The 15917-nt window shown below is 41.0% G+C and overlaps 1 protein-coding gene across 4 annotated transcripts in view; it reads right to left on the bottom strand.

Moving 5' to 3' along the window:
* Nucleotides 1-15917, bottom strand: part of cyth1a (cytohesin 1a) — a 41078-nt gene that overhangs the window by 5252 nt on the left and 19909 nt on the right. For 3 of the 4 annotated variants that reach the window (XM_086289333.1, XM_086289332.1, XM_086289334.1), the window contains exons 2-9: nt 8354-8436; nt 6314-6378; nt 4992-5058; nt 4776-4894; nt 3808-3888; nt 3454-3566; nt 2215-2363; nt 2021-2133 (exon numbers count right to left, since the gene is read on the bottom strand). In XM_086289333.1, coding sequence (XP_086145459.1) covers nt 2021-2133; nt 2215-2363; nt 3454-3566; nt 3808-3888; nt 4776-4894; nt 4992-5058; nt 6314-6378; nt 8354-8436 — 790 coding nt within the window. The remainder of the gene's footprint in view (nt 1-2020; nt 2134-2214; nt 2364-3453; nt 3567-3807; nt 3889-4775; nt 4895-4991; nt 5059-6313; nt 6379-8353; nt 8437-15917) is intronic. The other variant, XM_086289331.1, reaches the window with a different exon arrangement.

The following is a 15917-nucleotide window of genomic DNA, read 5'->3' as shown; positions in this document are numbered from 1 at the left end:
GATGGGACTGTGAGAGGCTGGACGAGAGGAGGTTAAGAGGTGGTTGTTTATTTGAGGATGATTTTTCTCATTCTGGTCAATTAGCAATTGATGATTAACAAACCCCGAGTTGAATTTAGTTACCCCCTTTTTTGTAATTTAAAGAAAACATGCACCACTAACACCAATATATAAATTTATCATTAAAACAACGTCTGGCTCCTTTCAGCACACTCCTCTGTCCATGCCATCTTCCCACAGCTTGGTCCAGTCCAGGCCAGCACCACACCAACCTGAGCCACAACGTTAACCTTCAGATCCACGTGTAGGAATTATACAAGGAGATAAGGAAAGCTGCATTGATGAAAAGGTGCAGTATTCCCTTTCCATTCAATCAGAGAGCAAACAACAGCTTCCAATGTGTACACTGGTTCATGATCAATTTTTCAAAGCTAAGTCCTTTGTTGCGCTCGCTGTATGGAAAAAAGGTATAATGCAGCTTCCAAAAAACGGGAGATCAAAGAGAGTGACCACCACAGTGCAAAGAGAGAAAAAAAAAAGGCCAAATTGCTCAGTAGTGTGGTCACAAAGCAGTAGCTCCCCGAGTCGAGTCCACAGGGTGACAAATGCACCTGGCGACTGCCCGACAAAGATAAAAGAGCATGGACAAAACCACCAGCTCCATGAGAGACTGAACAGACAAACAAACATCTGAAGTTCAAATGAGTCAATGGGGAGACAAAAAAAAAAAAAAAAAAATCTACACACAAAATAACTCTGTATGAATGTAATAAACGAGGAAGAGAACGAAAGCATGGCAGGCCACCGAAAGCACCTGAGAGCTGAGAGACGGACTAGCGTTGGGGAAGAGCAGGTGTACATACCTCCTGAGGAAAGACAACAGCCAAAATCATGGGAACAAACAAACAAACGAAGAGGAAAAGAAAACAAAAATAATCAAATTAAATGATAAAGAAATATACCACCACAGTCCTTTTAATCTGGTCGCAGTGAGGCTTCAATGCACTGCTTCACAGCTTTCGCCATCAGCAAACTTTCCCATCTGCTGATATCAAGCCAATCCACAAGAGGGCGATCTAGTCTATGTGGACTTAAGAAAGCTACTGTGAAGCACTACATGAAATATATCCCTCACTGGGTTCTCACCTTATTATATCAGGTAATTTTTTGACCTTCCACCCTGATTATTTTACTCAAATCTGCCATTTAGGAGTAATTGGAAAGAGATGATTTCTGACTCCCTTAGTACAGTCTGTTGTAAAGATTCACAGTGACTGAAGGTCTTCACTCTATACATTCATGCATTCTTTTGTGAATTTATACAACAGAGAGAGATATGTCAGAGGAAACAGAAGATGAAGAATTGGCATCCAGGAGTGATTTGAATGTGACCACTGAAAGGTTCGTTACCATCCTGTAAACATTTCTAATGATACAGGTTATGCCTTTGCTTATGTCAAACTATACAGTTGATTTACACATGAGGGACAAAAAGGCCATAGAAATGTCACTAACATTTTCAGATTGTCCCAATCTACACATCTCAAATATCAAATTCAGTTATAAAATGCACAGAAAATGAGAACAGCTTCCTGAAAATGTCTGAACTTCAGAGTGTGTTTTGTGTGTGTGTGTGTGTGTGTGTGTGTGTGTGTGTGTGTGTGTGTGTGTGTGTTGACTTGATTTACAAGTTTTGAAACGCAGTATTTGTGTGCATGTCAGGCGTGTCCATATGCATCATCGTAAATAATTCAAAGATCTCCACATGTGGTGGTCTGATCTCAAGACCACATTTATAATACATTAAAGCGGGGAGACGTGTCTCTAGCCATTCGCGTGTGTTCACAGTAACCTTTAACACACACCCACACTCAGAGGCGATTTACCTCGGGGGAGACACTGGTTATCGGGTTATGCAAAAATATGTGCAGCTTTAATGACACAACAAAGTCATCTATGGGAGCAGTCATGAGGGTGAAAATAGCCTCTCTATGTTCTCGTGTAGCTGTGTACACACTCACCCAGTTTTAGCAGCCAGCCCTCTCTGTCCGGGTTGAAGAAAGTGTGTGTGAGGTCATTGCCGTCGTCTTCTGGTATTTTGAAAGGCTCGTTCTTGATGCTCTCATACAAATTCTAAAACAAAGAGTAAAGAATGTGTGAGATTAAGGAAAGAAGGGTGATTTCAGGGAACAAAGTTTGGGAAGGGCTACCCACCCTGAGCAGATCTTCAGGCAAGTCACCTCCATCGTTTATGCCTCTGTTCATGGAGATAAACCGTTCCACGGTCGGCTTGTCCTTTACATTTGGATTGTGGAGGCTGGTGTTTAGCATGATGATGGCGAATGACAGAATGTAGCATGTGTCTGTAAGAAAAAAACCCCAAACAAAACAAAAGTGGGATCGCACTATGAGAGGGGGTGAGGTTCGAAAGGCAGTGAAAGGTTGCCGTTTACCATAAAAATGGTGTGGGTGTTTAATGTTGCGTTTAAATATGAATGTAAATTAGTCGAGCTGAAAGGACTGCACTTAGGGGACTGCAGTCAAACTGGGAGGAAAAAGGCAGATGTAGCTTCATTAGGGCGCAGAGTGGGCAGGAGAGGAGGACTGCATGTGGGCAACCAAGTATGCATGTGCTGTCTAATGTATGAGTGTGTATACATGCATAAGCTAAAAGACATTGAGGCGAAGCACATGGCTGAAACAGCAGCACTTTATAAAAACCTGTTAAGGCAGTCCCGTGCATTATTTACATCCACCAGCATCCATACTGGATGGAGTTGTCTGTCTGCTAGTGTCATTATTTCCCAAAAGCCAGACACTTCCTGACACAGTTCACCACAACAGACTTTGTGTCTGCTAAATGATCCAGCTTTTACATGACTTCCATTGACCTGTCACTGGATTGCAGCTCAACATGAAAAGGTATGAGTTTAAAGAGATACTACTGATTAATTGGGGTTGCTGTGGCTCAGGAGTAGTGCAAATCGTCTACTTATTGAAAGATGGATGGTTGGATCCCAGGCTGCTCTAGTCCACACGTCAAAGCATCCTTGTGCATGATGCTGAACCTCAAATTGCTCCTGTTTATCATACTGTGAATGTTAAATAGAAAGCCCTTATATGCAGAAATAAGTGAAAGTATGAATGAATGAGACACATTGCATAAAGTGCTTTGAGTGTTCAAGAAGAGTAGAAAGGTACTACATAAGAGCCAGTCCATTTAATCAGGGTAACACAGAAGACATTTGAGGAAATTTACATTCACCAACTCCGTTGGCAGATAATGATCTATTCAACAGGCCAAGTTTAACATCTAAATCTGTATTAAGATATTTTATTAGGAGAAAGTATGAAGTGAAGTCATTTTGTTCTGTTTCACTGCTCTAACATTTATGGTTATTTCTGTTTTTATGACAGCACTAAAAGCTGGGCTAGAAGACACGACGGCTATACCTGTAGACTGGAAAACACCAGGGTTGCAATGGCAGTAGCGCTGAGCAAAGGTTTCCATCATGCGGTCGATCTTCTGGGCTTCTCCCGGCAACCGAAAGCTCCATAGGAACTGTCTGTCAAGGGACACAACTCTGCAGTGAGCAACAGACTTCCTTCAAGTGTCAAAGAATTTATTTATTTATTTCCTTTTCTTTTCCTCCTCGAGACTGAAACTGGCAGCTGCATCCTTACAAACTGCAAATGAGGCTGTTCGTGAAAACTGATGTTAGTGCAGGTGATTTACATAAACCTGCAAGGAAGCAACAGTATGAGGAGTCAGCCGGGTGGCTAACAGATGTTAGGAGGATATCTTACCTTAACGCCTGAACCAGGTTGAGGTCTGTGAACTCATGAAGCTCCACAAAGGCTTGGAGTACTTTGATATTGAAATCATCTCTAAGGTAGATAAAAAAGGGTAAATTGTCCTGTCAGTGAAAATGTCCATATTATATTCTGCTAATAAGTCTTAAAATAATAAAATGGTAGTATGCGTTTGATAAAATTTAGCATTAAATGGGGGGGGGGGTTAATCTGATAAGCAAGAGGTTGTGACGATACAATGGATGCTCCCAGCAAACCCCACATAACGGACCACACACACTTCCCAGCCCTCTTCACTTATCTAAACTAGAGCATGACATCATCCCCGACCTTTATGCCCTTCACAGAAAACAATCTGCCCTCTGGGATCACAGCAAGGCTTTAAAGAGCTCAGAGTCATATCCACTCAACACCATCTCAAGTGGACAAATGACCAATCGTGTCTTAAGACTAGCATGCTGCCACAGCCCCTCCTTACAGAACCAGATAGCTTGATAACAACCAAAAAGCATACGTCAACAGACCACACCCTGCCTGTAACACTGCCATCCCTACAGTCCCCGAGCAGTGCATACCGTACATTAAGCCCATCAATATTTCCTGTATTATGTGTTCACTCTAACACGGATGATCTCTTCACTCGAGTGAAATCTTTAATTGCTTTCAAACACACACATTCCAAAATTGTGAGTCTATTGACCAAGTTACTTGTGAGTAAGATAATCAAGCACAGATGTTGGCTTTAGAGTAACGATCATTGTCTTGAGAGGAAGGTCTAAATGTGGAACCAATAACCTGTGTTTGGGAAAGGATGGGCGTGAGCTTGACCAAGAGGAAATACAGCAATAAGGAAACTATGTGTTCTCTATTTGATACTTTTATCAACCACGTGTATGGTTGCTGACTAATGGGCCAGCATGAATGGAAGACAGAGAGAGAGTGGATAAAATCTTCTTTCTGACCTCTCTCCGAGATAATCTCCGATGGCTGTTTTGTTGAGGCCCTCTCCTTTGTAGAGGAACTGAGCAATGTCGTCGCTGGTATTCTTCAGTAAGTCATTCTCAATCAGAAACTGGATCCCCTGAGAAAGAAAGTGAACCCCAGGTTATATCCTGATTACGAAAACCACAACAAACAAATCATATTTCTAATTGAGCCACGGTATCTTTTTTACCTACCTTTTTGGGGTCCATGTTAAACTTCTTACGGCCCATGGCCACCTGTTTATTCCTCTGCATATTTTTCCTTTAAAAGAGAGAGTTTGTGTTGTTATTTATACTAACATGAACATAATGCAGAATAGTTATACTATGATAACCTGGTGACACAATGACAATGATGGACATAACAGATATTACTTCATTATCAGTTATTTGGTAATTATTTACTGATCAATCAACAGTCTTGTATGCAAAAACAACAATCAACTGATCTGAGGAGAATCAGGCAGAGCTTAAATGAGTAAATCATGACTACAAAATAAATTAGATTTAAATTGCATTGTAATATGTTAATAAGGACCCAGAGCTGCACATATCAAATGTTAAGGAAATCTCTACGTTTTGTATGTTTGAAAGAATAAAATACATATATTGAATTTATACATCAGTTAATATCGGTATCTGTCAGGCTCTATCACCTATATTAGAAAATGGTGAAAAATGCTTGATCAATAAATAATAATCAACTAAAGCAGTATTTTTCAGATCTAGTATATATGAAGCAGTGACAAGAATTTGAAGCTCAGAGTTTTAGATAAACTGAAACACACTCAATTTACTGCTCAATTCACCTATCTCAGTGTCTGTCTCTTTTTAAAAAGGTCTGTCAGGAGCGTTCCCATACTCCGTCTCAACTGTGATGACAAGGTGTTGGTCAGACACAGTTGTTAAAGGTTAGCATGGATATGGGAATGTGTGGTTTCTCAGGCTTTGAGTAATTTCAGGGTCAAAGTGCAATCCTAGAGTCCGCAGTCACCATGGTTACATTTCCATCTCTCCCCACCGATTCAGTCACACTAGCATTCCTTTGGCTTTTGTCAGCAAAAGTCCAGCACTCATGTGAAGAGCAATAACACACACTAACTACTATGTACCATCTCCAATCAATGGATCACAGAAATATCTGATCATAAGCACCCCTAATGGGGTTTTAGGTACCACTGAGAGCGTTTCAGAGATTTCCAGCAGCTGATGGAATCCCTATCCACTAGAGTAGACCAAACCCAAGCACTCCCTCCCCTGAGACCACCTATTGTCTGCTTCTGCCCGAACACCCACTGCATTATTCAATGAGGCCTCCCATCATGAGGGTGTGCCTGATGAAACATTTAAACGGCTTTAAAAGCATAGCCAATTTGGTGAGATGGGAGGCCCAACTTAGCCATCAAACATGAATAATTGACAGCTTCATTTGCTAAGTTAATAGAAAGCAAGCAACTTAGACACAACAGAGAAAGAAATGTGTTTGCAGGGGAGGAAAGTCACTCCAGTTCTCTTACCTCTCCTCAGTGGAACCCAGGTTCTCAATTTCACTAGTAACTTCTGCTATCTCATTCTTCAGCCGCTGCAAAGGAAAAATATATATATATTAGCCTTGTTGGGAGTCAGGAACAGGTTAAACATATGTCCATCAACTTCCCTCGAAGAGGCGTGGAAAGGGATAACCGATGCAAATAACATGCAAAGCATTTGTATTTACAACCCCCCCCTGTCTGTAAGTCAGGTGGCCTTTTGTTGCATAAATACTCACATCAGAGCAAACAGTTTAACAAAGAGAGAAAAGTCACTTTTTGGCCTCTTCAGATAATGCTGCACATGCAACACTGTGTATGCTCCTTAAACTATAAAGTGATAGCAGCTCCTATTTCACAGAAAGTCTGCTAGGATGTGTCTGAGCCAAACAATCCTCTCAATCTGAATTTCACTGGGCGGAAAACATTAGGGGATAACCTCAATACAAATGGAGTAAGTAAGCATGGAAAAGGATTATATTTTGTGTGGTATTTTACCGATTAATGGTCTCAGAGGCAGATTTAGTTGCCAGACCTGCTGGTGCCAGACTGGCACAGTAAAGGCAGAGGATGCAGAGGATGAGATCAGCTTGATCAAAGCATGGGAGAACAGACAGTAGCATAAGAGAAGTCAAATATAGATCTCGTTTGCCTACTAACAGTAATCATCAAGCCTCTTCCTTTACCATGCGTGACAATGCAATATTTCTTGTACACAATGCCAACTTACCAACTGTGAAACCACAAAGACAACATCTGTCCATTCAAGGCCTGCGCAATCACAACGCATTCCTCAGATGCTTATCTGCACAAACAAAGGCTGTGCTCATACAGAAAGTAGAGTGGGTGTGGTGCTGAGGCCTTCACATGCGGGGCCAGCAGAGGAGAGTGTGGGAGCCAGTGAGGAGGAGAGGGGTCAGTGTGCAGAGCACCGAGAAAGAGACGAGGACAGGATAGAGGCAGCGCCGGCAGCCATAGAGGGGGAAGGGCAGTGATGGTGGCCTAAGCTCATAAAAGAAAGGGTGACAGATCACACCTCAAACATCCACTGGGGTCAGCAGAAGCCAATTTGCCCACTGGGAATTCAGGACACCATCATAATTCATTTCAGGGCATGACAGTCTCTCACCTTTGTTGCGAGCTATTTGCTTATTATCGCTGCTTACTGAGTGAGAGGACTGACCTACAGATAGAGCTAGATTCACGAGCTATGCCCTGGTCTCAAGTTTGAAGCCAACAAACATCATCGTGGGCCATGGACAGGAATCAAATAAACCACTTTATGGAAATTCAGCAGAGCTGCTTTGAATCCTGGCTCTGCTTGTAAATCAGGAGGGATATGCTACTAGCTTCCTGCAAACGTGCAGTCATAAGAACATAATCACCTTTTATCTGTGTGTGGAGCCGTTTTTGTCAGATTGAGATTAAGATAACTTTATTTATCCCCAAGAAGGGAAGCTTACCCACTCAACCTAGTCACACAACATACAGTCTTTAAGCTGTGGTCACAAACACTGTTGCACTGTTAGCACAGATCAACAAACAATCAGGATAAAAATAAATAAATAAAAAGAATAAAAAGGACAAGTCTAAAAACGAACAACGCCAGAAAATAATGAAACTAAAATAAACCCTGTTCAGGTTTGATGATCTAATAACTGAGGGAATGAAGGATCCATTTGTTCTACACTCGGGGTATAAGGTAGTGACGAGCAGAAAACAACTTCCTGAACTCAGATGACAGCACATGGTCAGGATGGTTGATGTTTTTTGCCTTCCTTGTCACCTGATTTCCCCAGAGTGAACGCAAATCTCTCTGTTTGAATACCAAGGTTTTCAAGCATGAGTTAAGAATGCTGCTGAAGGAGTTTCTATCCTTGAAAGATAAAACACTAAACTGGCAGATAAAAGAAAATGTTAAAATGTTAACACTTTCAATAAATGAACAATAAAAACGACATCCAATTTCCTTACTAACATTAAAAGAGTCTCTTTTGACGCTGCCTACATATCCTCCTCTAGGATTACCTGAATGTCCTCCAGCAGTTCTTGCTTACGCCGGCGGATATTCTCCAGCTCCTGCTGCTCCTCTGGAGTGAGGTCGTCCGGCACTAGAGACACAAGAGAAAGAAGATGAAGGGTTAGAATAACCAGTGAAATACTGTCCCAGTGTGTGAGGGCTGGTAATTATCCACTAGGGTTAAAGTAACAGCAAAGTCATGATCCAAGTGTGTACATAAGGCTGTACGCAGACAGAGGCATACCATGCAGACGTGCCTGCACAGACACAATACAAGTGCCCTGAATGTGCATCAGTCCTCCACAAGGAAAAGAAACAATACAATAATGGCAAGTTGTCAGCATGCATAGATGACCATGTGCACGTCCACTATGTAGCACAATCCCTGCCATTTTCTATAAATAAATGTCCCTGAAGCATTTCTTCAACATTCCAAAAAGTGATTACACACATAGCAAGGAATGTGGAAGATGGTACGAGGAACAATGAAAACCAGCGGTGATTTATGAGAAGACATTTTCAACTGCAGGGGCTACCGTAAGTCGTAAGACAATACAGTGAAAGTCCTTCTTTGTTAAAGTGTTAGTGATGGCTCAAATAAGCCTTTGCATTACAAACACTAAAGAGTTCAAAACGCCTACACCAACAGAGTGACCTAATCAGCAGCGGTCACATGCGAATCAAACAGGAAATCAGCTATTGTGGAACTACAATTTTTTTTAAAAAATGTCTGGTCAGCCAATCAGCACTGAGCATCAGTGCATAAGAAGCACAAATGTGACAGGTATCAAAGTGCTGACAGTCCTCCTGTCACTCACACCTTAGTTATTATTAGCCTGTTTGATGGACAACGTGCCTGCTTGTCCACTTGAGCGAAAACTAGATGCGTGGACACAGAGCACTGTAAGCACAGCAGCACTCCAAACAGTGCGTTTCATTTGCTTTACATTTGAACAAGAAAGTTTACATTTTCTCTTTAAAAAACAGTGACAGTTTCTTAATAAAGCAATCAGGCTATTCTGTCAGCAGCCCTATTAAGACCAAGCATAACTTTAAAAATATGCTAATAATGACTTAGCTGCATCTTGTGTGTTTGTGTAATTTATATATTTAACATAGTCAATTTCTAAAAACAAGTATTGATTAACTGGTTTACTTGATAAACAAAATGTATGCTATACCATGTAAAATAACAAAAACTAATGGTATGGAGTAAGGGAAGTAGTCACAAAGTGTAGTAGTAGTAGTAAATGTCATTAATCTGCATTGTTCGTAAGGTGGATTCCCGATGGGAAACAACACATAATGACATTTCAATATAAAACAAATAAGACATTGATGTTGACGTTGCTATTCAAATTGTTTCAGTGGCTTCTCTCATAATTAAAATTTTTTCCAAGAAAAAGGTGTGTGCCCAAAACTGTCTGCTCTGCTGTAAAGTGTTGCTTGATAATCAGCTGCCTTTAAATACTTGCATTAAAAAGACAGAAGATACATTATTTGGCATGCGAGGCCATTTCTCCAGTTCCTGCAGTGGCTCAGCACAAGATCTGTTCTGTAACCTCCTCGTTTCATTTCCTCAGCAGAGTTTAAAGGTTAAAGGGGGTCAAAGGTTGGATGACTCTATGGATCTCAGTGAGTCTTCAGCAGTTAACAAAGTAACAGATATAAAGAGACGAAAGCTGAGGACAGAGGACTCAACATAACTGTAGAGGTAAAATTCTTGATTCAATGAGACTGGGTAACACACAGTGTACCACATGTAGAGCTGGGCGATATGAGATTTTTTCATATCACGATATGTTTTTTTCATTTCAGGCGATAACGATATCTATCATGATATAAGCCAAATAACTATATTTGTAAGATTTAAATGTGCCGTTGCTCATAAGTAAAATGTGAAATAATCAGCAGCTTGTTTTTATTTAAATATTTATTTCCCATAATAAGTTCAACAGGGTAGATGTACTTAAGGAACATGAGACTTTTTCAGATAAATAAAGGCAAATATTGCAAACTACACAAAAGGCAGCCACTAAAGCGTTTAAGTTTCAAAATAGAACAAACGAAACAGACTAAATTGTCAATTCCACTTAGAAACAAAATATTAATTCTAAAAATAAATCTTAGTTTGTTTTACAGAAGAACAGACAAAACTGACTAACTTTTGTCAATATCAAATAAACTGAGAACTAAAAGGAAATTCTCAATCTCTCCTTGTTGTATAGCTTAGCTTTTCAAACAGTTTTAACAGTTACTTTAGTCTGACAAAAGCCGAATGACGAATTAGCGCTTCCAGTCAGAGACTGAGGCTACGTCCACACGTACACGGGTATTTTTGAAAACTGAGATTTTCCGTTTTCGTTTTAAAAAATAATCCCGTCCACACATAAAGGCAGAAATGAAGGAAAATGCTGCTATGAACATGCCAAAGCAGCAGGTGGCGCTAGATTCCTAACCGTGCAGAAATGTTGGCCAATCAGAAGTCTAGAAGCCTCGGTGGGGAAAAAGTAAACAAAGCTGGGGCATAGAAGCAGAACCGAGTCGTATGTGTGGACGGACAGTAACTGTGTGTATTTGTAAGCATTTAAACACTGCAGAGAGTAGAATTAACAGTATTGTAGAAATTCATTTCACCGAAACAATAACGTGGCGCACAGTGTGACGCATGCACCAGTTTATTGTATTTCCAGACTTGCTTTCGGCACAATTTACAGTGCACGCTACTCTGTTTTTTGTCAGACTTGAAATAGCCGAAATACCTTCCCACTACGGAACTTCTATGGCTCTTCCGTTCGACAATCTCTCCGGCATTGGAACCATCATCTGTTTTCTCTTCGGTCACGCTCGGTTGATTTTTCTAGTCGGCACACTCATTTCCTCCATTATGCGCTGGCTCCATTACCCGCTGGCTGCTTCCCAAACAAACACGTGCGGCTTGGCACTTGTGCTGTACCTAACAAGTCACGCGACGTGACGCTGCGGCTGTGATTGGTTGGGCTCTGCGCTACTTAATTTGGATTGGCTGACCTTTTTTTTTTTTTTTTTTTTTTTGAGGACAAGAGCGGCGAGGTCTATCGCGATAGCTTAATTTCTCTATCGAGTAAAAGTTATATCGCGATACATATCGTTATCGTTCTATCGCCCAGCTCTAACCACATGTAAAAGTGTTAGTGGAATGATGATGGTTTTATATTAAAAAAAAAAAAAAAAAAAAAAAAAAAAAAAAAAAAAAAAAAGAGAAGCAAGCAATCGAAGGATACAACTGACATTCAGAAATTATCCTAAGCACGTCACTCATAAATGACGAGACACAAACATACAAAAAGCAAAAAAAGAAGAAAAAAAAATCCAACTTTAAATATATAACCAGCAGAAAGAAATCTGTATAACTGAGGATGCTTATTTTAATAAAAGAAGCAAGTAAACCTAAAGACATTGGGGTAAATAACTATGGCATTTCCCAGAATTTCTGATAATATTTAACACAGGGATGATAGACGATGAAAGTTAAAAAACAGGGACTGCTTTAGAGCAGACTGAAGGAGCACCAAAACAATGCCATGCTGTCTTCCTGTTTTGCTTTCAGACAGCTGGGGGAAAATGGGAGTCCACATGAAGCTGACCTTTCACACATCAAACCTCGACACCTTAAGTAATTCTGGCATACCGGACATATACATACCGAGCATTCTGCTATTTAAAGTCACAGTGGGGTCTGAATAAATTTTGTTTATAAGCGGGAGCTGACAGGATGATACTGAGCAAAGACAAACCCAAATATATATGTGCATTTTTTTAAAAATCTGGTCACAATTCCTCCTCGCAGATGCACAAGAAGGCACCACCTAACACACAAACAAAGTGGTGATAGGTCTGAGAATATATGGCCCTCCTTGCATTTAATGACCTTATCTCCTGATTGCCTGGATGAGTTAGTGTCACAATGATGAAATCCAGAGCAGGGGCTTGTGTTCAACAGCCTAAAAAAATAACAACAGGGAGGATGATCTCAAAGACGAAAATTCAATTGTCTTTCTAGAAACACGATGTCAAGTAGGGGGCCTGGCAGACCCTAAAAAAAATGAACAGGACACAGCACAGGACAGCAGGTCCCAATATGAAACAGCCACATTGCTCCAGGCCTTAGAGGAGGACTGACATTAGAGAAGAGCTGCATACAGGACTGTAATTTCACTCCAAGGAGAAAACTGAAAAAATTAGCAAACTAATAATTTTAAGGAAGGAAACTGTTTATACACTTTCCTCTTTTGAGAGCACATAAAAATAGTTTGTGCAAAATCCATATGACAGATGCACGATGGCACCCAGATCCTGCAATCAAAACGTACACTGCATCCCGACATGTCATCTGAATCCGCATAATCACGGAGCAACGTGGTTGAAACCATCGATGCTTTCCTTGCTCCACCCAAAATAACCATAACCACAGCACAGCAGGGAAAGGCCCTAAACATGCTTGCTTCAGAGGTGGGCACCAAGTGGGTGTAATTTCCCAGAAACCAGCAGATGAAGAGGGAGTTCATCAACGTAAGAAAATGCTTGGAGCACTGCTTGGCTCGCATTCAGCAAACCTCTGCACTGACACAGCCGATGAAATGTGGCTGTCATCAGAAATAGGCAGGACGTTAAAAAGAGAGTCAGAGAGGGTAGAGGAAGAATGAAGGGACTATTTGTTTTTGGAACAATGAAAATAAATGGTCTTATTAAAAGATACTTTGTGATAACCACCTACTATCCATATTTTATTGTTGGCATTACAATATTATAGAAAAGGGATAAATTAGGCATTTCCTTCCACGCACACCACGCCTCCTCATCTGTCTGAATTCTTACTCTCTCACATGCAAAAAGGGCAGGGTCGAACCTGTGATGACCACAGGCTCCACAGACTGTTTCACAAGTAAAACACATGACGCCCACATCTCACTGCTTTCGGAATTGCAATGCGTGAAAAATAAGTCATCTAGGGGAATTACATGCAAACGCACATGGGGGCGTGTTTGCACATAGTGCCGTCATGCAGAGAGACCAGGGACAAGTAACATGGACTTGCACACCCACATATAAACTAATGATCAGCACTCTTGCAACTTGCTTTTTGTTTCATTTTACAGCACTAACACCATCTGACTGTCATTTCCAGCACATCATTACGAAACTGTCACTCCCAAAGTGTGTTCACCTCTATTCAGAGGTCAGTATTACAAAGTACTAAATTTATTTTATTTTAAACCAAAGATAATGCGTTCCATTTATATACCTTGCTGAAAAAGATGACAGTGTGAAGCAATTGGTTAATGGTACTGACATAAGTGCTCTTTTGCTAAATCTGGCATATTACAATCAGAGCTCTGTCCTGCAGTGGCCTGGCCCTCATTACTCCTGGGTGCAGTTCAACCCAAATGCATGACTTGAAACACTCAATGCACTCTGCAAGAATAATCATGGCACTTACTCCTGAACTGGTACATCCCACTTCTTGTCAAATACATTCTGTACTTTAGGTAAAGTGCTTAAGAAGTTTTTTTTTAGTTTCCCCAAAGCTTCATTTGAGCCCTAAATCAGGTATAAGAATAATACCTTGTCTCGGTGCACCCTTACTTTTTTAATCTAAGAGTGCAGACTTCCTAGATGGGTGAAGCATTTTTTTTTAGTGAAGGCTGGGTCAGCAGAGCGCACCAGGGAGGTGGCATCAAGAGAGATACCAATTATAGATCACTCTCCCAGGGCAGCAGAAGCCACTAATACTCATCCTGATTGCCATCCTGGCAAAAGAAGCAGACGTCTCATTTCCACCCAGATCACTGAAGAACTCTCCTTGGAAAATACGGAAATTAGAATTCCGAGTGCTCGTAAGATCTTTTAGCTCCCCCTCCCTGCTGATGTGACCCAATTTAGGGAGCTCCTCCAAGCACACAAGGACCAAGAGAAAAAAATTATTAACTAGGTAATTTCCTTACTCAGGCTGCTCCAGCAACACAGATACTAGACATACGTACGTATTGCATGTAAGGAAGAAACTAATGCTGAGCGATCTTTATAGTAAAATGACAGTTTAGTAGACATGTGTATTGGTGTTTTACAGCAGCAGATGAAGACGTCAGGAATATATTTACACCTACAATTTGCTGAGTGAGGGAATATGCGAAGACACACAGATCACTGTTTTTATTTTGATGAAGTGCACACAGTGATGGAGGTAAACAAATGACACTGTCAGCAGCAATCATTCTTTGCACAAGGTTTTGTTGTTGTTTGTGTCTGCAGGTTTTCTCCTTCATGCACCATCCTTCTGGTCTGACCAACTCCTATCTAGGCTTTGCACTCCCTTCTTATTCCAGCCGATCTCATTTGAACTGAGAACATCAGTTTTCTCGAGTCAACATCTACCTGCTCCTCTCCCCCCATTCCATCAGGTTTCTGTTGCTGCTGTTCAACATTTGACCTTATATTTACACTGACATTCCTCCCTTTAAAACCTGGCCACTGGCCTCAAGAGCCACGTAGGCTCCAATCAATTGACCCCTAGCCAATACCAATAAGACCAATGGTCAAAAGAAGCAGTCCACTTCTTGATAAGGTTTAATTAATTCAGCACAGGACACACACAATCGATTATGGTGCTGATTTTCAGTCTAATAAATAACTCTAAGCTTTCTGATTCTTGCTGTGGTCTGCTTAAACAGAAAGTGATTTAAAATGTGACTATCTCATCCACATATCTCAGACTGAATCTCATTACTTTAGCAAATCCCACGGGTACCCTCTCTCATTTATATCTAAAAGCACACACACACACACACACACACACACACACACACACACACACACAGGAATAGACATTCTATAACAAAGCAGATCAAAGGCAACAAAGCTAAGGCTGTTTTGAATGTGGTCACCAAAAGGAGAAAAAAAATCATTCATCTCTGACCTCCTCCTCTAGAGCACACAAAGAAACAGAATCCACACACCGGACTGAAAAGGACCACCAGTTATGGATTAATAAGAAGAAAAAGGCCCAAATCCATTCATTCTGACCTGTTGGTATGAAATGTGAAGGGGGACTGGCAGAGGAGAGACAACAGGAGAAGAAGCCCTGTGTTTAGCCAGGGAAGCGTGGGACAGCAAATGGCAGAAGAACACAGAAACTGTGAGAAGAGAGGTGGGATGATCACAGCTCTCTCTTTGTGTCGACAAGTAGCTTCATTCCTTAACAAGGCCCAAACACATGGGCTGATGATAAGGAATCGCCTTTACTTTTACCAGCTTGATCCTTGTCAATTTTGTTGAATGGACCTATCCCATGTGCGCCATACAGACCCCTGATGATGTGGTGTTTAAGTCCAACTTCTACATACATCCGTCATCAAAAGGGCTTCATTCATACCAACAAACTCACCACTGCTGACATCACTCTGTTACCCAGTTTTGGGGCTCCAGCTCTGGTATACAGTCAACACAACAGGCCAGCCAGGAGATTTAAAACACATAAATATTCATATATATGAATCATCTCCCAGCAGTTTATTTATAAAGCATGCATTTTTT

Source organism: Aulonocara sp. 'chitande type north' Nkhata Bay, linkage group LG4 (assembly GCF_057382095.1).
Source record: "Aulonocara sp. 'chitande type north' Nkhata Bay isolate Kocher_YH1m ecotype deep benthic linkage group LG4, A_spYH_male_GT1.1, whole genome shotgun sequence".
Lineage (NCBI taxonomy): Eukaryota > Metazoa > Chordata > Actinopteri > Cichliformes > Cichlidae > Aulonocara > Aulonocara sp. 'chitande type north' Nkhata Bay.
Note: the sequence above shows the minus strand (reverse complement) of the source record. Positions and strands in the feature narration are given on the sequence as shown.